We start from the raw sequence: 20,490 nt of genomic DNA on the forward strand, positions 1-20,490 counted from the left end.
CCGTCGCCTTTGCTCATCCCAAAGGCTGCGTCAGCCCGCGCTCGGGCTCTAGATTCAGACTAGAGTTCTGCTATAGTGGGACCATAGGGAAGTTTGTTTTGTCGGTTTTCTCACCTCTAAAGTGGGGATAAAAACAGGCCCCTCCTTAGGGCTTTGGAAATGAAATGATTTGCCATAAATGGTGGGCAGGGTAGACAGGTGCTTGCTGAGGGGCTGTGACCAGCACGAACGGTCACCTTCACTACAGTACAAGGGAGGTGTCCTTGTAAGACGGGACAGAAGCTGGCTAAGAAGTCAACTTCTTACGCAGCTGAGATCTTATGGATCCCTGTTCTTCTGCAGGCTGCTCCTGCCCCCAGTCCACACTCTGAATCCAAGGGATCTGGAAGCTAATTGGCATCTTCATCACAAAGCCAATCCCTGCATATGAGGTCCTGTGTGCAAGACACACGCATTCGATCCAAACTCTGGCTGAAATCCCCTACAAACCTCCCGATGCAAGCGGCTGGAGCCAGAGTGCGGGCCGCCAGGCCCAGGCAACGATGCCCACCAGGGACCGGTGTCCCGAGACCCTGGCGCCCCGCATCCGTTGTGCGGTTCTGCCTCCCGATGAAGGGCAGCAGGCACCTCTTAACCCACTTTGCTCAGTGAGGCTTCAGTCTGGGGACTGGGATCTCTAATTAGAATTTCCACATTCGGCAGGGGGCATCTTTATTTGTGGTAATAAAATGGGGCCAGAGCATCGCCTCCCAAGTCATCCATTGTACCTCTGACAAACGTGCCCTGACGGCGGCAGGAATCCGGGATGGCGACCGAATCACAGACGGCACGAATGACAAAAGTTACGTTTAATTTACAATGTAATAAAGGTTACAGGTAAAAAGCTACACATAAAGCGTGAAAAGGCCTATTACACAAATGTACAAATCTCTGTACAAAGCTCCTATCACTGTTTGCTACCTTCGTCTCCTATGTTTGTTAGCTGGGCCCAGTCCTGGAGCTCTGGGTTATGAGAGCTCTCAGTAAAGGAGGGGAGAGCCTCTGAACCAACATTTAAAAATGTCCTCTTCAAGACATCAGGTACTTGCAAAGTAAAATCTTTTCCTTTTTAATTGGAATTGCTGCTCTAACTGGTCATATCCTTAAAAAATTGCCTTCACAACACACTTGAAAAGGAAAGCAAGACTTTAGAGAGTAGAGGACAGTACTCTGGAATCAAACGAGAAACTTCGGCAAGTAGGGTACTCAGATGTGACAAGAGAAACAGGTAAAGTTCCAACAATACTGTAAGTTTCCAACTACCCATCCGTGTCTGTGGCACTGGTCACAGATGAAGGAAAATCCAAATGTTCTCATTCCAACAGAAAGGACAAAAGAGAAAAAAGCCTAACTATCAGACCTCAAAACCAGTGACCTAGGCAAACATCTCTAAGTTGAAACCTTAGCTTAACTGAAGAATTCTAAACCCTCTTCTGATCGCCCTGGGATCCACGGCAACCCCTTCGCTATCTGGGACTTACAGGGACAGTCAACAGAAATCAGGCTGCTGGCCCCACAGGCTGGTGATGCTGCTGCCACCGCCACGGCTCTAGATCCCACCTGAGGGCCTGGAGTCTCCTCCCAGGGAACGCGCCTGTAAATCAAAATGCCCCTAGAACGAGGGAGAAAAGAAAAAGGAGGTGATGGAAGGCCTGGGAAAGAGCCAGGGCAGCCTACTTATCAGGAAATATGAAACACTGCTCTACACTCAAAGTGTTCTGAAGACAGGTCTTTATGGGATATTCCCCAGCTTTAATAGTACACGGTTAGGGCCCCAGGAGACATTCTGAAAGACGAGACCGCACACATGGAAAGTTTTTCTCCCTAGTTCATTAGCTCCCCCCTCACCCTTCCACCCAATTCCCACCCAATCCCACCCTTCTCCATGACCAAAAATATCAAATCAGTAAGGAAGGTGTGGGCTTCTTGCCCGGCCAAGCCTCTTTTGCATATTTCTTTTTCTTGGGTTCGTTGACGGCTTCGGGGTTATAGACCGCAGGGTTTGGTGCAGGGTTCATGTTCACTGCTGACGGCACAACGGGAGTCAAGTCCACATCAGGGGCGAGGTTCGGGTATGGCATGGGCAAGCCACCGATGAGTGCTGTCCCGTGGATGCCGTGCGGCTGGGAGCCGGCCTCACTGTGCGTGGGGGGCAGGCCCCCGTAGAGTCCTCCACTGAATGCAAAGTTCTGCATGCGCCTGCTCCCCGATTCCTCCAGGCCCAGGGAGCCAGGGCCTTCCACCCGCTTCTTCTGTGGTTCATAAGGAACAGAGGAAGCAAGTAGGTGAGCCACGAGAGGGTGTTAGTTAGCCTTTTCTATTCCAGCCCTAGAAAACTCAGAGAAGACCCCCAACCCTCTAGCTTGTTTTGTTTCCCAGACAACCTATTTCACTGTCCTGAAGTCTCAGGGTTTGAAGAGACCAGACAGTCACTGTCTAACATGAGGGCTCCCAAACACCGCTCCCCACAAAGGGCTCACAATCCTACGTCACACTGAGAAAAATGAGGATAATGTGTGAACTTTTCATAAAGTAAAACCTATCCAGTTTAAGTTACTATCTTTATCCTATAGTCACAACCTCCCTCTCTTCTGATGTTAAAATGCCCTTTCAGGAAGCAGAGGTGTTAATAGTAGTATTTAAGTAAAAAGTTAGTATCTTCATATTGATCGCCTGATTTTTGAACATTAATCTGAGAGCAAACAAATCTGTAGTGATAGTAAGTAGTCTACTGGGTGCTTGGGGCTGGGAGTGGGGGGAACTGACAGCAAGGGGACATAAGGGAACTTTCTGGGGTGATGGAAATCTATATATTAATAACAGTGGTGGTTACCCATGTGTATACATTTGTCAAAACTCAAACTATACACTTAAAATATATTTTACTGTATGTAAATTATATCATAATAAAACTGACAAAGAAGTAAAAATACCTGCTGGTTTTATACTTTGTTTTGGGGGGTGGTGGTGAAAGGAGAGGGAAAGAGGGAATCTTAAGCAGCCTCCACGCCTGCATGGAGCCTGATGCAGGGCTCAATCCCATGACCCTAAGATCATGACCTGAGCCGAAATCAAGAGTCGGACACTTAACTGAATGAGCTACCCAGGGGCCCCTGGTTTTATACTTTAATGACAACAGAACATTCCAAAGGAAGAAGCAAAAAGAGAGAAAAGAGCTCTAGGAGGAATGTGACACAAACGCTATGGAGATGCAGAGAAACATTCCGTCTTGTACTTTTTCACACTGGCTTATGAACGTTCATGAAAGATCCCCCTCAACCCTCTACCCCTTTTGGATTAAAAAAGACTAACCAAAAACTTGACACAGGTAATCAATCTAGTCTAATATAGTCCAAAGATTTTTTTTTTTTTTTTTTTTAAGTAGGCTCCACACCCAGCATGGAGTCCAACGCAGGGCTTGACCCTGAGATCAAGACCTGAGCTGAGATCAAGAGTCGGACACTTCACCGACTGAGCCACCCAGGTGCCCCTAAAGATTTTTTTTTTTTTTAAGATTTTATTTATTTATTTGAGAGAGAACGAGAGAGAGAAAGTGCAAGCACAAGCAGGGGGGCGCACACAGAGGGAGAAGCAGGCTCCCCGCTGAGCAGGGAGCCCAATGTGGGGCTCGATCCCAGGACCCCGGAATCATGACCTGAGCCGAAGGCAGACCCTTAACCGACTGAGCCACCCAGGCGCACCTAAAGACTTTTCTTTTTTTTTAAATAAAACTTTCTATAGCACCTCTGACCAGCATTTTCCAATCACTTCTTAAAGATCTCTAATTCACAGGGATCTCACTACTTCAAGGGGCCATCTGCTCCCTGTGGACAGTCCAAGTGGTCACATAGTTCCTCCACATGTTGAGCAACCAGAACATCTCTGTAATTTCACCTCCTGGCTCTTCAACATACCTGATCTTTCAGCCTAATCCAATCTGGGCTGCCTTTCCTATCTGTGCCATTCCCAATCACAAAACAAAGGCACGGCCATAGCTGGAGGGGCCCTGCAGAAATGCAACAATGCCTCTTCCTAATAAGCCTAATAGCTTACTTGGAGTCAGAAGGGCAAGGCTAAAGAAAAGTGGGTCGCTCTGCATCCTGCTGGGAGGTAACTTTACAGACCCCCAGGTGCACCATAATTTACGCGCAGCATCAAGCTGGTTGGTCACCTGCAGTCTTTCTATGGCCCTCCAGGATCCCATAGATTCAGGTGGAATGAAAGTATTTCCACATGATGAAAAATAGGAGAAGAGCAAAGAATGTGTTTTAAAATTAAGCACATAATTAACACTTACCTACACATAAAAGCGTGCGTTTTTACACCAGACTGTATGGCATTTCAAATACCGTTAAAAGGTGCTTCCTACCTTGACTGGGACCACTGCAGTCTGCACCATGTTCCGGAAGCGACCAACTGAGGGATCCACATCCTCTGCAGAAGATATGAGATGGGTTAGTTTGATACTCCGCTGGGATGATTAAGGGAATAGGGCCCACTGCAAACAAAGTAATCACAACTCATATTAAAGCAGTAAAATACAACTAACACTTCAAGTGCTTACTGAGCGCTGGCACTGTGTTAAATCCTCACAACTCCACGAGGCGAGTACGACTACAATCAGCATCTAACAGACATGTTCAGGCCTGGAGGGGTGAAGTGCCTGGTCCAGTCACCCTGCCAGGGAGTGGAAGGACCAGGGTTTGAGTCCAAGCAGCCAGAAATAGGCCTTGGCTCTGGACCACTGTGCTGTACTGCCTTTCCCAAGTTCTTTCCCATTCCATATGATCAGTCCCTCTTTGAAGGGGGAAATCAAAGAGCAGATTTCATCAACCCCAAGCTAGTGATAAAACAATGACACATGACACATGGGAAGCGGTCACACACCACGTACCCTGCCAATGCCCGCTCATTAGCAAATACCAGAAATTAGGATTCAGGCCCAGGGCTTCCAAGTTAACCTGGCCTCCTGACCTGAACAACTGTATACAATCAAGACTTACTAAAGGAGCTGAAGCCCCCTGTCCAGGCAGGGTGGAGAGCAGCCCCCTTTTCACAGGTTACACACAAACACATTACTGGTTCTAGCCTCATTCACTGCAGGAAGAAAAGTGCTAAGATCAAGGGAGGGACGTGCTTGCAGTAACTCTCTCATGCCTCATTTATTGGACATCAAGCATCAAAATAAAGAGCAAGATACTGTCCCGCCTTTAAGGAGTTCACAGCTGAAAAGCCAGATAGGCTACAACACAATGGAGGGGTGCAAGATAGTGTTCCTGGAGCACAGAAGGGACGACTGGGCTGGATCACCTGGGATGAACGGGACCTTTCTCGCTGAAGGTCTGGAAAACAGGCAGGCACACTTACTATCATTACTAAAAAAAACTACTCCAAGCACCTTTGTCTTAATATAGTGGTGGGAAAGGAACTGTTTTCGTATTAGGGGCTGTATATCTGACTTTAAATGCATAGAGGGTGCCTGCTATTCAAAGAAACACCCCTATGAATCCCTTCGGAAAACAAAGATTCACTATTTGAGTAATTAATCCCTTGTTTGTTTAATAAGTCTGGTTTTTCATATATTAAGATGCCTCCAAAGAATACACCCTGGCATTACGTTCACAACCAGTCTTTGCTCAGTGAATGAACAATATCTAGAAGAAAGAAGAAAAGATATCCAGGCTCATTAGGAAAGGGACGAGGTTTCTATAAAAGGCATCCTTACTTTTTTTCTCACCCCATAGGAGCCCTGTTCCAATCGTCCCCTCAGCAAGGCAAGCTAAATGAAGCAAAAGAGCAACTGGAGCCCAAGAGGGGTGGCTCACGGGGTATGCACCCCACGTGTGCAAAAGGCCTGTGGAGGGGGAGGATAACTCTCTGGGGGACCCTATCCTGTGCCATGCTGGCTGAACGGTGCTCGGGCCTCTCACCCTCTCCTCATCTCTAGCCATTCCACTCCAAGAAAGAGGATACACCCATTCCACGAGACCTCTGCTCCTCGAAGATCTACCAACAAGTTCCTTGCTAGTAAGTCTACTTCTGGCATAGGAACGGCTGCACGGATAAAATGCAAAAGTGATGGCTGATGACAGTGAGGATAATGGCTAATGTTTGTCAAGGGCTTACTGAGTGCTGAGCACTGATCTAAAGTATCTGTACAGGGGGCGCCTGGGTGGCTCAGTCATTAGGCGTCTGCCTTCGGCTCAGGTCATGATCCCAGGGTCCTGGGATTGAGCCCCGCATCGGGCTCCCTGCTCGGTGGGAAGCCTGCTTCTCCCTCTCCCACTCCCCATGCTTGTGTTCCCTCTCTCGCTGTGTCTCTCTCTGTCAAATAAATAAAATCTTTAAAAAAATAAAGTATCTGTACATATATTAATCATTTAGCCTCCCCACCAGTCCTGTGAGGCCAATATCTGTTAAGTCACTTGGTCAAGGTCACAGAGCTACGAAGTGAAGAGGCTCATTTCAAACCCAGGTCCTCTTTAACCGCTATGCGAGGCTCTGTCTGAATACACATTTCGCGCCAGGGCAATGATTTTCTTTCCTTTTTTTTTTTTAATTTTTAAAAAAAGATTTATTTATTTATTTGAGAGAGGAAGAGGGAGAGACAGCGTAAGCACATGAAGGGAAGGGACAGAGAGAGAGATAAAGAAACTCTAGCAGACTCCACACTCAGCACAGAGCCCAACAAGGGGCTTGATCCCACAATCCTGAGAACACGACCTGAGCCAAATCCAAGAGTGGGATGCTTAACTGACTGAGCCACCCAGGTGCTCCCCAGGGCAATAATTTTCAAGGAGAAGAACAAAAGACCAGACCCTGAGTTCTAAAAGAGATTTAAAAGATTGACTATCCAGTGATTCCCAAATTGCTGGCTGTTCATCAGTACAAAAAAGAGCTTGTTTAAAACTATAAAATCTCTAGGTCCAACCCCTAGGAATTCTTATTCAATAGGTTCTGGGGTCCAGAAATAAGTTTCCCCAACTGGTCATTCAGCCCCTGCCTGAACACTTCCATTGGGCATTCACTGCTTGGATAGTAATCCTCTCTACTTCACACACCAAACAAATGCCTGGATCTTTCATAGGGATCTTTTTGATTCTTCTTCTAAATAAAAGGATTTTGTTGTTGCTTTTTATGCTGAGCCAAATACTTGCTACTCACTGGCTCTGGCTTGCCTACTCCTTCCTCCCTAAGGTCAGCCCTGCAAATATCCAACCACAGTGGCCATGCCTCCTCAAGCATAGTTCCCCTACATTCCCAGCATTTGGGGGACAGTGTTCCATAGCTGTGAGTCTCCTCCTCCCTCAGGACTACATAACACATTCAGTGGTTGAGGCTATGCTTGCATTTGGTAACCTGTTTGGGTGAGTTCTGCTCAGAACACAGGTGAGTGGGGTTACTATCCCCTACTGTTCTATTAATGCAATTTTAAACTGCACTTGATTAGTTTCCACATCCCCCTGATGACTCATTCAATTAACTAGATTTGGTTTTTTTTTTTAATGAGCTGTCACTGGAATGGATCCTCTCCATTTAAATAATTGGTATTTTGAACCTATGTGCAGGACCTGAAGGTTATTCTCACTGTATTTCATTTGGGAAGTAAAAGCAACTTGTTAGTTTGGGATCTTTGTTTCCATCCATTGAGACTGATTTCTAACAAGGCTTTCAGAATCTCAATTCCATCCTCATCATACAAATGATACCTCCTGGCTCAATGTCATCTACCTACCACAGTACTTGACATATATGTGAGCCCAATAAATGGATGTTGAATGATGGAACAAACTGGTGAATTTGGTGGCCTTCCCATAAACAGATGCTCTCACCTTGATGACATTTCCATACAAACTCTCTATACATTACTTCCTTACAGAGAGGCAAGTCTTTAGTGCTTTAGGTTAATGGTGGCAGCAGAAGGCTCTTCAATCTTAGAGTTACCACTCACACTCAGAATTCCACAAAGACAGTAATGCTCTACTCTGAGGTAAAAGACAACAAACAACTCTACTTCCATCTCCACTATGACACAGACTTGCTGGACCAGCAGGTGGGAATTACAGCCTGGCTCTGTATACTGCATTATGCAGGCCCTTTCTTTGTCTATTTCTTTCACACTGCAACTGGATAATACTTGAGTGTTTGAGGGTACTCCACTGATGACTTGTAAGAATTCTCTTAATATAGCACTGGTTATCCTACACCTTGTTGAGAAACATTATAACCAACCTACGCATTGTGCACACTACTCTCTGAGATCACAGCTTTTTCATTGGAAGAAACTAGGAAGACATTTCACCTGGGTTGATGATCTCATCATCCTCACTGAAAGTCACCCGCGAGTTCTTCCTCTTCCTCTTTGGTCTCTGAATGTCGAGATTCCCCTCCTCAATGGTCAGGGTGGAAATCCGCTTGTTGTGGGCAGTGTTGAACTCTGTCAGGTTCTAGGCCAGGGTTCACACAAGACAGACAGGAGTCAGTACACAGGGAATCTGAAGACCATAGAGCTAAACAGGGGCAAGAAGGCTTTAGGAGCGAATGTTAACCTCCCCAGGCAAACAAACTCCTCTTGTATTCAGAAAAGACTCATTACTGCCCTTAGACTGCTACTATTAACAAGCCTCTTTTGACAAAATATGGAACATCCCCACTAATTAGTGGGGCAATGATGGTCACAAGGAGGTGAAGAACCTTGAGTTGAGAACAGGTCATCTGTGCAAATATCCCTGAGGTAGGGTTCTGTGTTTCTGGGGGAAAGACTATCATGTCTTCATGCTGAGAATTAAAGAATGTGACCGGGAGGAACTCCATGAGCTGCCTTAAAGTAACAAAACAGAGATGAGAGAGGGCAACTGACAGCTTCTTTCCCACTAGCCCTCCCGACTGAAGCTCAGAAGGACAGGGCCAGTGCACTTAATATTTGGCATTAATGGTTTGTCACTCCCCGTCCCTGTGTATGGCCCCATTTCTATTCATAACCACCCATCTATTTCAATGATTAACTTGGCCTCAGCACTGCTGCCTGCCTCTTCCCAATCCTCTGGACCTATTCCAATCTGCACTGCAGTCTGAGACACTCTAAATGTCTTGAGAATGAAGACCCAGGGAGGACCTAACAAATTGAACTTAAAAGACAGGGAAGCAGGGAAGCAGCCTGGAGGAGAGATGGGCACCAGTGACTGTCAGCAAGGTGCCTGGCTATGAGGCTACTTCTTTAGAACAAAATAACGTAAAGATAAGATTTCTGTTGTGCTTTTTTTCTTAAGGGCTGAGAAACTGCCTTGATGAACAAGAGGTAAATGCATGAGGGTGGGTAAGGGCATGCTGGCATTTGGTCTACCTGAATAGACCAGTCACACCAGTGCAGCGATGGACACGTTAAGGACAACAGATGCATCACAAGCCATTGGGGCTAGCCTCTAGAAAAGGACAACTTTAGCACTTTAAAATTACATCTTGTAAAATTCATGGCCTTCAGGGCAGCTAGGCCCATAAGACCAAAAGCAGTCTAGTTCTACTCAGAGATTCTTAGGCTATTTGAGCCATATAAAAAAAAAAGCAATGTTGGGGCGCATGGGTGGCTCAGTCGTTAGGCGTCTGCCTTCGGCTCAGGTCGTGATTCCAGGGTCCTGGGATTGAGCCCTGCATGGGGCTCCCTGCTCCGCAGGAAGCCTGCTTTCTCCCTCTCCCACTCCCCCTGCTTGTGTTCCCTCTCTCGCTGTGTCTCTCTCTGTCAAATAAATAAAATCTTAAAAAACAAACAAAAAAAGCAACGTAAATGAACGAAAGCTTCAGTCTCTCTAAGCCTGTGCTGTCTGACCAAACTTTCTGGGTGATGGAAATGTTCTATATCCTTGTCATTCAATATGGAAGTCACTAGCCACATGTGACTACTGAGTACCAGAAATGTGGTTAGTAGCTACCACACTGGACAGGGCAGCTCCAGGAAAGTTTAACTCCTGGCCCTGGCTTCTAACATCCAATGAAGGTATACAGACGACCATGAAGGTCTGACAGGAACTCCTCGAGAGGCCCGGCTGGACATAACCAAGCCCACACGGCCCAGCTGTCCCAGGTGCGTCACATCTGGACACACTGTACTGGAAAAGCAGCAAACCTCCTGATGCTAAGTCACTGGCATTTCAAGCTACACAGAACAGCTACATACTGCAAAACCCAGAGTCCCAAAAGACAAAATAACACCGTAGATGGATATGGAATTACATCAAGCTCCGTCTCCTCCTCTGGAAGCCCCAGCAAGCCCTTGAGCTCATCGTCCTCTCCACCCATCTTCTCATCTCCCTTCACAGCTGACGGCAGTGTCTGAGGCTTCTCACGTAGAGTGTAGGCCCTTGTGGATGCGCCAAACGAGACTGTGGAATCGATGGGAATCTGCTGAGGCTTGTGAGGTTCCAACCGAATGTGACCCAAGAAAGTGCCGTGTGCTGGGAATAACCAAATCAGAAATATAAGAGAGAAACACAGAAACAAAAACCAACCTGAGTTGTAGGAGGGCGAGTAGTTCCTCCCAGCACATCAGTTTTGCTTTTTAAAATGAAAATAGCATGTGGTCCGCTTTGCATCCCTTGTCATGGGTCACCATGAAAAGGAAACTCTTCACTGAGTCTTCAATCTCTTCAGTGGATTTCTTACACATCTCCAGACCCGTCGCTACCCCATCGAACAAAGACCATTGCTCACTCTCCGCTGGACAGGTTTGGCTTCATTCTGGGTCTAGCAGGAATCGCTCCAACCCAGCGACAGCCATGCCCCGCAAGGCAGAAGACAGGCATTGCTGTGGTCTGACCTCTCCAGCCCCAAGTGTAAGGAACATAAGAACTTCTGGCCTGGTGGCAGTTATGTTTGGGTTTTCCCCAGGACAATAAAGGACACTGACTGAAATAGGTGCATTATGAATGCCAAGTCAAACCAAAATTCTACTAGAGAGTCTCAATATTTCTCCATGTCAGCATTCTGCATGTTATAAAATGGAAAGAAAAGATGAGATAAATTTGCAAGTAAGTACTTGTGAGACAAGCCCCTCCAAAGTCATTATATAAGCAGATTGTGTGTGTGTGTGTGTGTGCTAGAGGAGGGGAAAAGGAGTAGCATATGATCAGCCCAGGAGCAGGAGGCTTTACATTTTACACTATACTGATACATGGGCAAAATGAATAAACTTCAGAGCCCCATGCAGTTAAGTCTCAAGTGCATTTCTGGGATTATCTTTGGCAAAGATGAAAATCTTACTCCGAGTGTGCTCATGGAATTAAAACTGGTATTATTAGTAGTCAAAGCAAAATGTAGCTGGAATAGAAAACCCATCATAAAAAATTAAACTTTGCTCAAAGCAAGTATTTTTTAATGTCCTGCAACACTACTCTAATACATTAATGGAGCTTTCCATGGCTTCTGCTTAAACCGGACCACAATTTTATCACGGTCCTATAAACACCTGAATACCCAGAGCCCCTGGTTCCTGGGTACCTTTTTTTTGTTCTCTGTATATACCTATTGCCTTTTCCAGGACATGACTTCCCAAAACCCTCTTCTCTCTCTAGTCATCAATTATTTCAGGAAAATAGGAGATATCACAGAAAGAGGAGCTGATTTAAAAACCAAACATAAACTTCTTCCTCGATGAGAAATAAAACATGATTTCAAAACTGAAGAACCCAAAGAGCATTTTCACATTGCCCCAAAGGGAATGTGTGAAACGGGATGGGATGTGTTACTTACTACTGTTGAGATCTATTAGGAAAACTCTCTTCAGATGCTTGTGGTAGACCAAGGCAGCGTGGACCCGAGAGCAAGACTGGTGGTCAATGGTAAAGTCACACAAATCAGGATTTCTCCCAAATAAGTAATACTTCTTCTCATCAATAATCAGTTTCTAAATAAATATTAAATTAAATATTACTTAAATCTTGTTTCAACAGGGTTTAGCAAAAATTCTTCCAATCTAGTAAGTAGAGAATCTTGAGTAAATAAAATTCCTTGCCAAGGTGAAAACAAAATTATTTCCCACTATTCTTCAAGATAAAAAGCTCAGAATAATTTACTAGCATTTTGGAGGGGGGATGGCAATTAATCTCCCCAAATGCAGTGGTTAAATGTCTTAGGTTGGTATGAAAAGAACTTTTCTTAATTCTATTAGATGAATGTAGCCTGTGGGAGTGGCTGTCTTCCATCCATTGGAAATTTAAGATTTCACTGGATCTTATTAATTTTAGGCCAACCAGAAAACAAGAAGCACAAAGCATGTCTACAAAGTAATAAGACTGCTGTTCAGAAAATCTACATTCGAATGAATATTAACAATCGGTGAGGAAAGGATAGGGGTGTAAACACCTATGTGTATTCTAATCATGATGCCATAGCCCCAAAGTATTTTTGGAACCCTCTTTAGGAAGTACAATTACATTAGATATCATTGTATAAGTACCTAAATCTAACTTCATTGGCCACAAAAAAATATTACTCTAAGTTAACTCTAAATGAGTATTTGCTGTGTCCAAACATAGAACTACTTCATGGGGCAAAGATTTTCTAGGTTTGGGGAAGAAGGGTATGGGGATTAACATTTATTGACAGACTATTTACCGCTAGGCATTTTAAGCATAATCTCATCTAATTCTCAAAACAACTCTGTGAAACAAGTATCACCTCTATTGTTAAAGACAAGAAAACAGATGGAGAGAGATGAAGTCACTCATCCAAGGTAGCCCAGCTGGTTAAGTAGCACAGCTGGGATTTGAACTCAGGTGTGAATGACCTGCAATGCCAATATTGTAAACAATGTGCCACTATTTGAAACAATTCTAAGAGAAGAGCTCTAAAATGTTTCTAGACACTGCTATGGCACTAAAAAGGACCCAAAACTATAGAATGTCCCAGTGTAACAGCAGAAAAGGGGATTTCACAGACCAGGAAACTATTACAAAAAAAAATTATGAGGGGAGAAGGAGCTGATGTATAACTGTTAACTTTTGATTTTGCCAAAGAAGGACATTAAAAAAAATTCTCACCAATTAGTAGCATCATAATCATTTTATAAAAGAAAGGTCATTTCAACACCAAATAAGTAGGAAGGAAAGGATAAAGGACATTCTTTGAGCTCATTTTAGCTTTATGGAACACTCACAACAATGTCCTTATTTTTCTTTTAATTTTTTTTTTTAATTTTTATTTAAGCAATCTCTACACCCAATGTGGGGCTTGAACTCATGACCCCGAGATCAAGAGTCGCAGGCTCCACCGAACGAGCCAGTCAGGCTCCCAATTCTTATCTTTCTTTTAATCCTGAATCAGTAAAGCCTTTGCTGGTTGGTTGTAGACTGGGTTGTTGTAGATGAAGGACTCTAGATGAATTACTGCTAACACTTTCCCAGTTCTAGAAGTCTACAACTTGACTGCTCAAGAATGTTATATTTTTCCTTTACACACAGGTCTCCTTAAGCTCTAGTTCACATTTCACACTAACTCCTCCTGAAATCCCCAAGAGAAGATAGCACAAAGCTGAGTAGAGAAATAGTCAAGTTAGTATAGTACCAGGTAGGACTCAAGAGGCTTAGATTTCATTCCTGGCTGTCACTAAACTCACACTGGGCCACTATTCTCCCCTGTGCTTTAGTGTTCCCCTTATGAATCCAGAATTATACCTCCCACTGATACTGCTGAGCACTTAGGTGCCATACACTGTGCTAGGTTTCCTGCTATGTCACTTCGTCTCCACAACCACTCTGTGCGGTGGGCAGGTATTTTTATTCTTATTTTTATGATGACAAAATTGAGACTCAAAGAACATAATTAACATATTCAAGTTCACACAGCTAAACACAGCAGTTACCCCCTTATCTGTGGGAGATATATTCCAAGACCCCCAGTGGATGCCTGAAACCTCATATATACCAAACCTTATATACTGTGTCTTTTCCTATACATACATACCTATGATAAAGTTTAATATATAAATTACACAGTAAGAGATTAACAATAATAAAACAGAACAATTATAACAATATACTGCAATAAGTTAATGTGAATGTGGTATCTCTCTCAAAATATTTTATTGTACTATACTCACTCCTCCTGTGATGATGTGAGATGACAGAATGCCTACGTGACGAGATGAAGTGAGGGGAACGACGCAGACACTGTGACACAGCATTAGACCACTACTGACCTCTGACAACATGTCAGAGGGAGCAGCTGTGCCAGTAACTGAAACGGTACCGTGGCTAAGGGGGGATACTACTGTATTTGTAAGCTGGATTAGAAATTCAGGTCTGTCTTACTTCAGAGTCCAAGCTCTTTTAACCACTACATTATGTATCTTCTTCACTCTACCTACATCGAAAAAACGCACCATAAGGCAAGGAACATTTTAAGAAGTGAACAAGTACTATGGGTCATGTTCTTAATTTTTCTTTTAACTATCACTTACCCAGTCCTTTTAAGAAGTGAACAAGTACTATGGGTAACTATGACCCATAGTTAAAAGTGATTTTCACTATCACTTACCCAGCCTCTTTCAGGCTTAGCCTTAAGACCCAATTGGTTCAAGCTAGTCTACGTATGTGGGTCACCTATGGGAAACTCTGTCCAGCAGTGCCCATCTGCTGCTGGCAGAGCTTATGCCAGGCCTGTACTGCTATGAAGCCCCAAGATTTAACAACAGCCTGACAGCTCAATCAACCACCCCCATGTCATCCCCAAGTTTTAAGATTTGGGTTAAAAATTAGACATTGATTTAGAACTGAGAGAGCCCTGAAATTTCAACATCTTGTTCTTTCCAGGTACTGCTATGCAGGCTGAATCTCACAGCATTTTTCATTTATATTTATATGCACACAGATTATGGATGCACAAACTTAAATTTGCTAACTACAGTGCTCATAAGCTGGTCTCAAGGAAGCAATACATAAGATCACCCACTCCTGGGTTCTAATATAACACTGGCCAAATTTCTCTAATTCTAAGGTGCCAAAGACAGAGATTTAGGTGTTCAGGGGGTTGGGAAGGAGAAAGGGTTTCCAAATTAAAGATATACATTCATTATTAAAGGTATCTCAAGGGGCGCCTGGGTGGCTCAGTCAGTTAAGCACCTCACTTTCGCTCAGGTCATGATCCCAGAGCCCAGGGATTGAACCCCGCATCGGGCTCCCTGCTCAGTGGTGAAGCCTGCTTCTCCCCCTCCCTCCGCCTGCTGCTCCTCCTGCTTGTGCTTTCTCCCTCTCTCTGTCAAATAAATAAATATATATATTTTAAAGGTATCTCAATTACAGAAATGTTCAAGTATATGGGGCTAACAGTATGTCTTAGAATTAAGGAAATGTGTTAATTCTTGGACAACGTCAAGTGAATGAAATAATTTACTGGTTTTTCAATAGTAACTAACACCACAATTTCTTGACTAGCTATGGCTAATAACCACAATTCAGTTGTGCCTCTGAGTTATAACTCAGAGTGTGTCTTTACACACTGGGCTTAAAAGACTCATGGCTTTTGTTTTAATATTGCACTTCTTAAACCCAGCTATCACAACACATCACAAGCCTTTGACACAAGGCTAGGATATAGATAGCTCGGTTAGTATCAAGTGCTGCCTAAATCTTTAAAAATAAGCATCTCTTAGGTCTATTCGTCTCCAAAACAATACAGTGATGTCTAAGGATTGTAACTTGACAATCGTGTGGCAACTCAGCATACCTAAGAGCACTGAAAGACAGAAAACACGATCAGTTAACGGAAACCAGTAATCAGAGGGATGTTTGACAAATCAGAGTGCTTTGAAAATATAAATTATTTCACAAAGGAATGTGATATTAGCATTAAGGCTACGCCTCATTGTCTATTTCTTTCTACCACAAACTAGAGATTTACTAAATTCTAGTACCAAAATAAATTCCTCTATGTCTTCAAAGCTTCATGCTACTTAGCAACGATATTTTACATCTGTGGAACAGTCTATAGTAAAAAAAAGGCTTTACAGACATTTTAGCTAAATTATTTCCTTGAATAATCTGGATGTTTTGTAACCTTTAAGATAGAAGAACTCAAGACAAAAGGCCTCTATAAGTGACTGGCTAAGGGCATGATGAATTCTGTTAATTCATGCATGCCTTAATACTTTGCAAAACACCTGGGTCTCCTTCAGATCTCACAGATGCCTTTCAACCATCTTGATCTTTACTATACACGCCAAAGAAGACCAACTGCGTTCAATAATGAGGCCCTGAACCTAAATTCTACCTGAGTAAGCAAACATAAAATTGCCTTAAGACACGGAGACTCACAACTCCATGGTCATAGTGGGCATAATCTCCATTTCTTGGTAAGTAAATGGCACCGTTAAGGATTAAAAACTTATACAACCTAGTATCTAATCAAAATTCATGTTCTCATGAAGTTCCATGTGGTGTTCATTCTAAAGACTTGTATAAAAGCTGGACTTCTGCTAAACTTTTCCTGTATAGTACTTATTTCAATTATAATCATGTAATTTTTGTGTGATTGTGTTTCCTACCAGATAATCTGACGACAGGAACCATGCTTGTTTTGTTCACCGTTGTAGTCCCTCTGCTGAGCACAATGACTGGCACACAATAAGCATTCAATAAGTGTTTTGAATGAATGAATGAGTTTCATCACCATGCCGTTCTCTTTTTTGAGCAAGTGTCTTAGCTTACTATACTTCTTTGAAAGGCTTGGGCCTGGGGCGCCTGGGTGGCTCAGTAGTTAAGCGTCTGCCTTCAGCTCAGGTCATGATCCCAGGGTCCTGGGATTGAGCCCCACATCGGGCTCCCTGCTCAGCGGGAAACCTGCTTCTCCCTCTCCCACTCCCCCTGCTTGTGTTCCCTCTCTCGCTGTGTCTCTGTCAAATAAATACATAAAATCTTTAAAAAAAAAAGACAGGCTTGGGCCTGAATTGCATAAATGCAACCCAAAAGTGAAATGCAATCTACATCATTCACTTTCTTCTTCAGTTACTGCGTATCTTGTAACTTCCACACAACTCCATGTACTCAGAGAGATAGAATTCACCAAGTCCAGTTTGATGGGGACTCATAAGCCTATATCAATTAAAACCTTTCATTTGGAAGGTGAGAGAAGTCACAAAAAACTGAGTGTCTGTGGGAGATACTAGGTCTGAATGTGTTATATCACCATGTGCTTTTAATAGAAAAAAAATCAAGATGAACGAAAGTAGCATTGCTGGAAAACAAAGCACAAGAGAGGGGGTGGAAAAGTGAGTCATTGGCAAAAATGTTTAGTGTGACGAGAAAAAAGGGGAAGATATGTATTTCCATACCTCAATTAGCTTGTCTCCTTTGACTACATCCAGATGTAAACCAGGTGGGGGTTTACCTGCCCTGAAAAATAAGAGTGAGAAAAGCATTTTCAGGATGAGTTTGTAAATGCCATTTACAATCACTGTCCCATTCAACAATGCAGCTCTTCTACCAGCCTATAATTAGTTCATGTTCAAGCAGAAATGTCATCTACTTCACTGTTATTACAGCTCCTTTCTACATTTGACACTTCCCCAGTGATTCAATTGCTCTAAAACAGACTTTACTGGATCTGTATTTAGAGCAGCACCAAAGAAACCTATATTTTAACACTGGATATCAACCTCAGAGAAAAAGCAGCACAGAGAGTCCAAGTACTATAGCTGCGGTAGTCTGGTTACTTGGAGTTTGAATCTAAGATTTACCACTACCACTAATACCCTATAAAGGCAGAATAAATCAGTCGGTGTTTGGGGCTGATCAAGACTAGTCTCATCACAGAATAAACAGAGGGTACTGTCCTGAGCTCTGAGACCAAATCAGAGGTGCATAATTAGGGAGCTAGGGCAATCCAAAAGCATGCCCATAAAACCAGGTACCAATAAATACAAGAGATGTTTGTTACTCTTGAACAGGTCTTCCTTGAATGGCATGTTTCAGGGAACTGTTCTCTATACTTCTTATAACACCATTCATGAGGGATACATATACATCGAAGCACCAAACAGTGCCTGGTACATACCAAACTCTGAGGAAATGGTAGGTGATCTCAAATAATCTCTTCTAACTGTAAGTTTACAGTCCTGGTCCAACTTCTTAAATCAATGCAGCAAGGGACCAAAATAGGCATACAATTTGTAGACTGAAACAACTGGGTGCTACAAAAATGCAGAGGGACCCAGAAAACAGCCACACTTTCACTTGCTTCCAGTCTCTGCTCCTTTTAAGTTTGAAGAAAGAACAATCTTGCCAGAGCCCCTACATTTGCATACACACACACACACACTGCATCCTCATCCATCTAACTGAAGATGCAACATAGTCATCTCACAATCCTGTCCCAACTCCTCTATACGGCAGCTGTTGAAAGGACAGTGCATTGGACAAAAGCCCATTCTGTACGGAAAACAGGGAAAGGAAAGTTAAATGTTACATCCACAACATGCCTTCTGAACTCCTACTACGTGCCTGACTTAGGCCTAGGAGCTGGGAACACGAAGATGAATCAGACAGCCCTTGCCCTTGAGGAGCTCAATATAACGGGAAAGAAAAAGGAATTATGCACAAACTGTGATGAGCTACAGCAGAAACAGCTCTAACTCGGATGGGTCTCCTTGCAAGGCAATTCATATGTATTCATCTTGCACCCTGCTCGAAGACTAAATTAAATTATTCCATTATTCCCAAGAGCTTGAGAAGGGTTGAAAGGGGTTCATCTCAGCAATTACTGACGTCCACTTGTGCCCGGCTTCGAGATGGGTCAAGCCGTCCCTGCCCTCAGGGCGCTTCCAGTCTGCGGGAGACAGACAAGTACCGCACGGGAGATGCAGCAACGACAGAGGGATGCGGGGCACTGAGCTTGGGCTGGGGCCGGGAAGCGGGCTCGTGCGCGCTCGGGACAGAGAGCAGGGGGGCAGGTACGGTGCTCCACAAGAGCACCAGGCACTCAGTCAGGAGTTGGGGTAAGTTCGGGGCCAAGGCCCCGAAGCGCCCCAGCAACCGGCTGAATCGCCCCAGGGACTGCCTAAGCGAGCACCCCAGAGCCCCCAAGTCTGGGTTTCCTCAGTTTCTGGGCCCGGGCTCCAGGCTCCCGGTTCCTCCACACGCCGCCCGGCCCGACGGACAGTTCTCCTTCAATCAGCTCCAGGGTCTCTGAGCCGTTCGGCTTGCTGCGAGAAATGAGCCGCCCTGCCAGTGCGGGCCAAGCCACTCCAGCCCTGGCCAGGCCACTCCAGCCCTGGCCACCCCGCCACTCACCAGGTCGGGCAGTCGAACAGCGGGAGGCTGGAGCCGGAGTTCGCGGCTGCCGCCATCTTGCGTCTCCCCCTCCCATTTGGCGGGCCCTAAGCACGCCGGGAAACTGGAAGACCCGAGGGGAGAGGCGGCATCCCAGCAGTCTGTGCGTACGCACTCGCGCGCGCGCGCACGTATACCTACGCACGCATGAGACGTGCCTAGTGGCCGTGAAGACTGGAATCTGATTTTTTAAGTTCTTTTCCGGTGTTTTGAGACAGCTGGGCTTCTCTGGAAGAGTCTCGGGAGGGTAGGGCTTTCCTTGGCCGGGAAGTGTCTGAGGAAAGGTGCTTGTAAGGAGGGGTATCGGTCTCCCCTGTGTTCTCCAGACGCCCCTGGGCTCTAAAGTCTTGGGACCCTGTCCTTTTCCTGCGCTTGCACCATCAGCCTTTCCACCCCAATCTGGAGAGAAGCTAGAGGGCAGAGCTCAGAGAGTGGAGTGATCAGTTTTCTAACGGCTCTTCGCAGAGCTGCATGCCTGCTACTTACATCCCCTTCCTAATCCAAATCTGGGTCTGAGGATTTCTGTAGATTATCTGGGAAGCTGCTTTAGGGGATCATCTAGTTTGTTTATGAAAACTGGACAAACTGCAGCAAAGGGCGGATCCAATTCGAAGGCAGGCTTCCAAATCTTAAGTGTGCATGAATGAAATAGTTAAGCTGTGGCCCCTTTGGATTTTAAAATTTTGGTCATGGTGATTAAATAGTGCAAGGAAGCATTAGGATTCAAGCCTGCACTAGGCCTACGGTAGTCTGAGAGAGACCAATAAATAGCAGGGCCTCTGATTGTAAAGGCTTTATTGAATGCTTACGTATCTGTGCAAGTATGTTTTATATGGATCATCTCATTTAATCCTCACAACACCAGTGAGATAGGTATGATTCCTGAGGGGAGGCTTAGAGAGATTGAGTTACCTAGTCTCAACCTAGAACAAGTGAGTGGGATTCGAACATAAATCAGTATGATGCCAAAGGCCGTGCTCTTAAATCACCACTGTCTCTCCTACTTAGATGTTACAGGTCAATTACATTTATTATTAGCACACAACTGATTCCCAACACTTTTTCATTTTTGTAGAAAACAGGAGAGGATTAGTTGGCTGTTTTTAAAGAAACCAATTGCAAAATTATTGTTCACCCG

The 20,490-nt window shown here is 44.4% G+C and overlaps 1 protein-coding gene and 1 non-coding gene across 3 annotated transcripts; both read right to left on the reverse strand.

The window, feature by feature from the left end:
* Nucleotides 1-831: 831 nt before the first annotated feature.
* Nucleotides 832-19,511, reverse strand: PPP1R8 (protein phosphatase 1 regulatory subunit 8). 2 transcript variants are annotated; one of them, XM_035019357.1, is made up of 7 exons: nt 19,314-19,511; nt 17,357-17,417; nt 11,782-11,857; nt 10,267-10,487; nt 8,342-8,486; nt 4,409-4,473; nt 832-2,291 (listed from the first exon to the last, which is right to left on the reverse strand). In XM_035019357.1, exons 1-7 carry the CDS (start codon nt 19,367-19,369, stop codon nt 1,938-1,940), a joined length of 978 nt encoding a protein of 325 aa, XP_034875248.1. In that variant the 5' UTR covers nt 19,370-19,511; the 3' UTR covers nt 832-1,937. The 2 variants fall into 2 exon arrangements, with proteins under 2 accessions (XP_034875248.1, XP_034875247.1); XM_035019356.1 differs by having other exon boundaries at nt 11,782-11,935; nt 19,314-19,510.
* LOC118020494 lies at nt 15,484-15,649 on the reverse strand. The gene has a single exon (XR_004681925.1).
* Nucleotides 19,512-20,490: the final 979 nt, after the last annotated feature.

The sequence above is a fragment of the Mirounga leonina genome, unplaced genomic scaffold (genome assembly GCF_011800145.1).
Source record: "Mirounga leonina isolate KUSES-001 unplaced genomic scaffold, KU_Mleo_1.0 Mir_173, whole genome shotgun sequence".
In the NCBI taxonomy this organism is placed as follows: Eukaryota; Metazoa; Chordata; class Mammalia; order Carnivora; family Phocidae; genus Mirounga; species Mirounga leonina.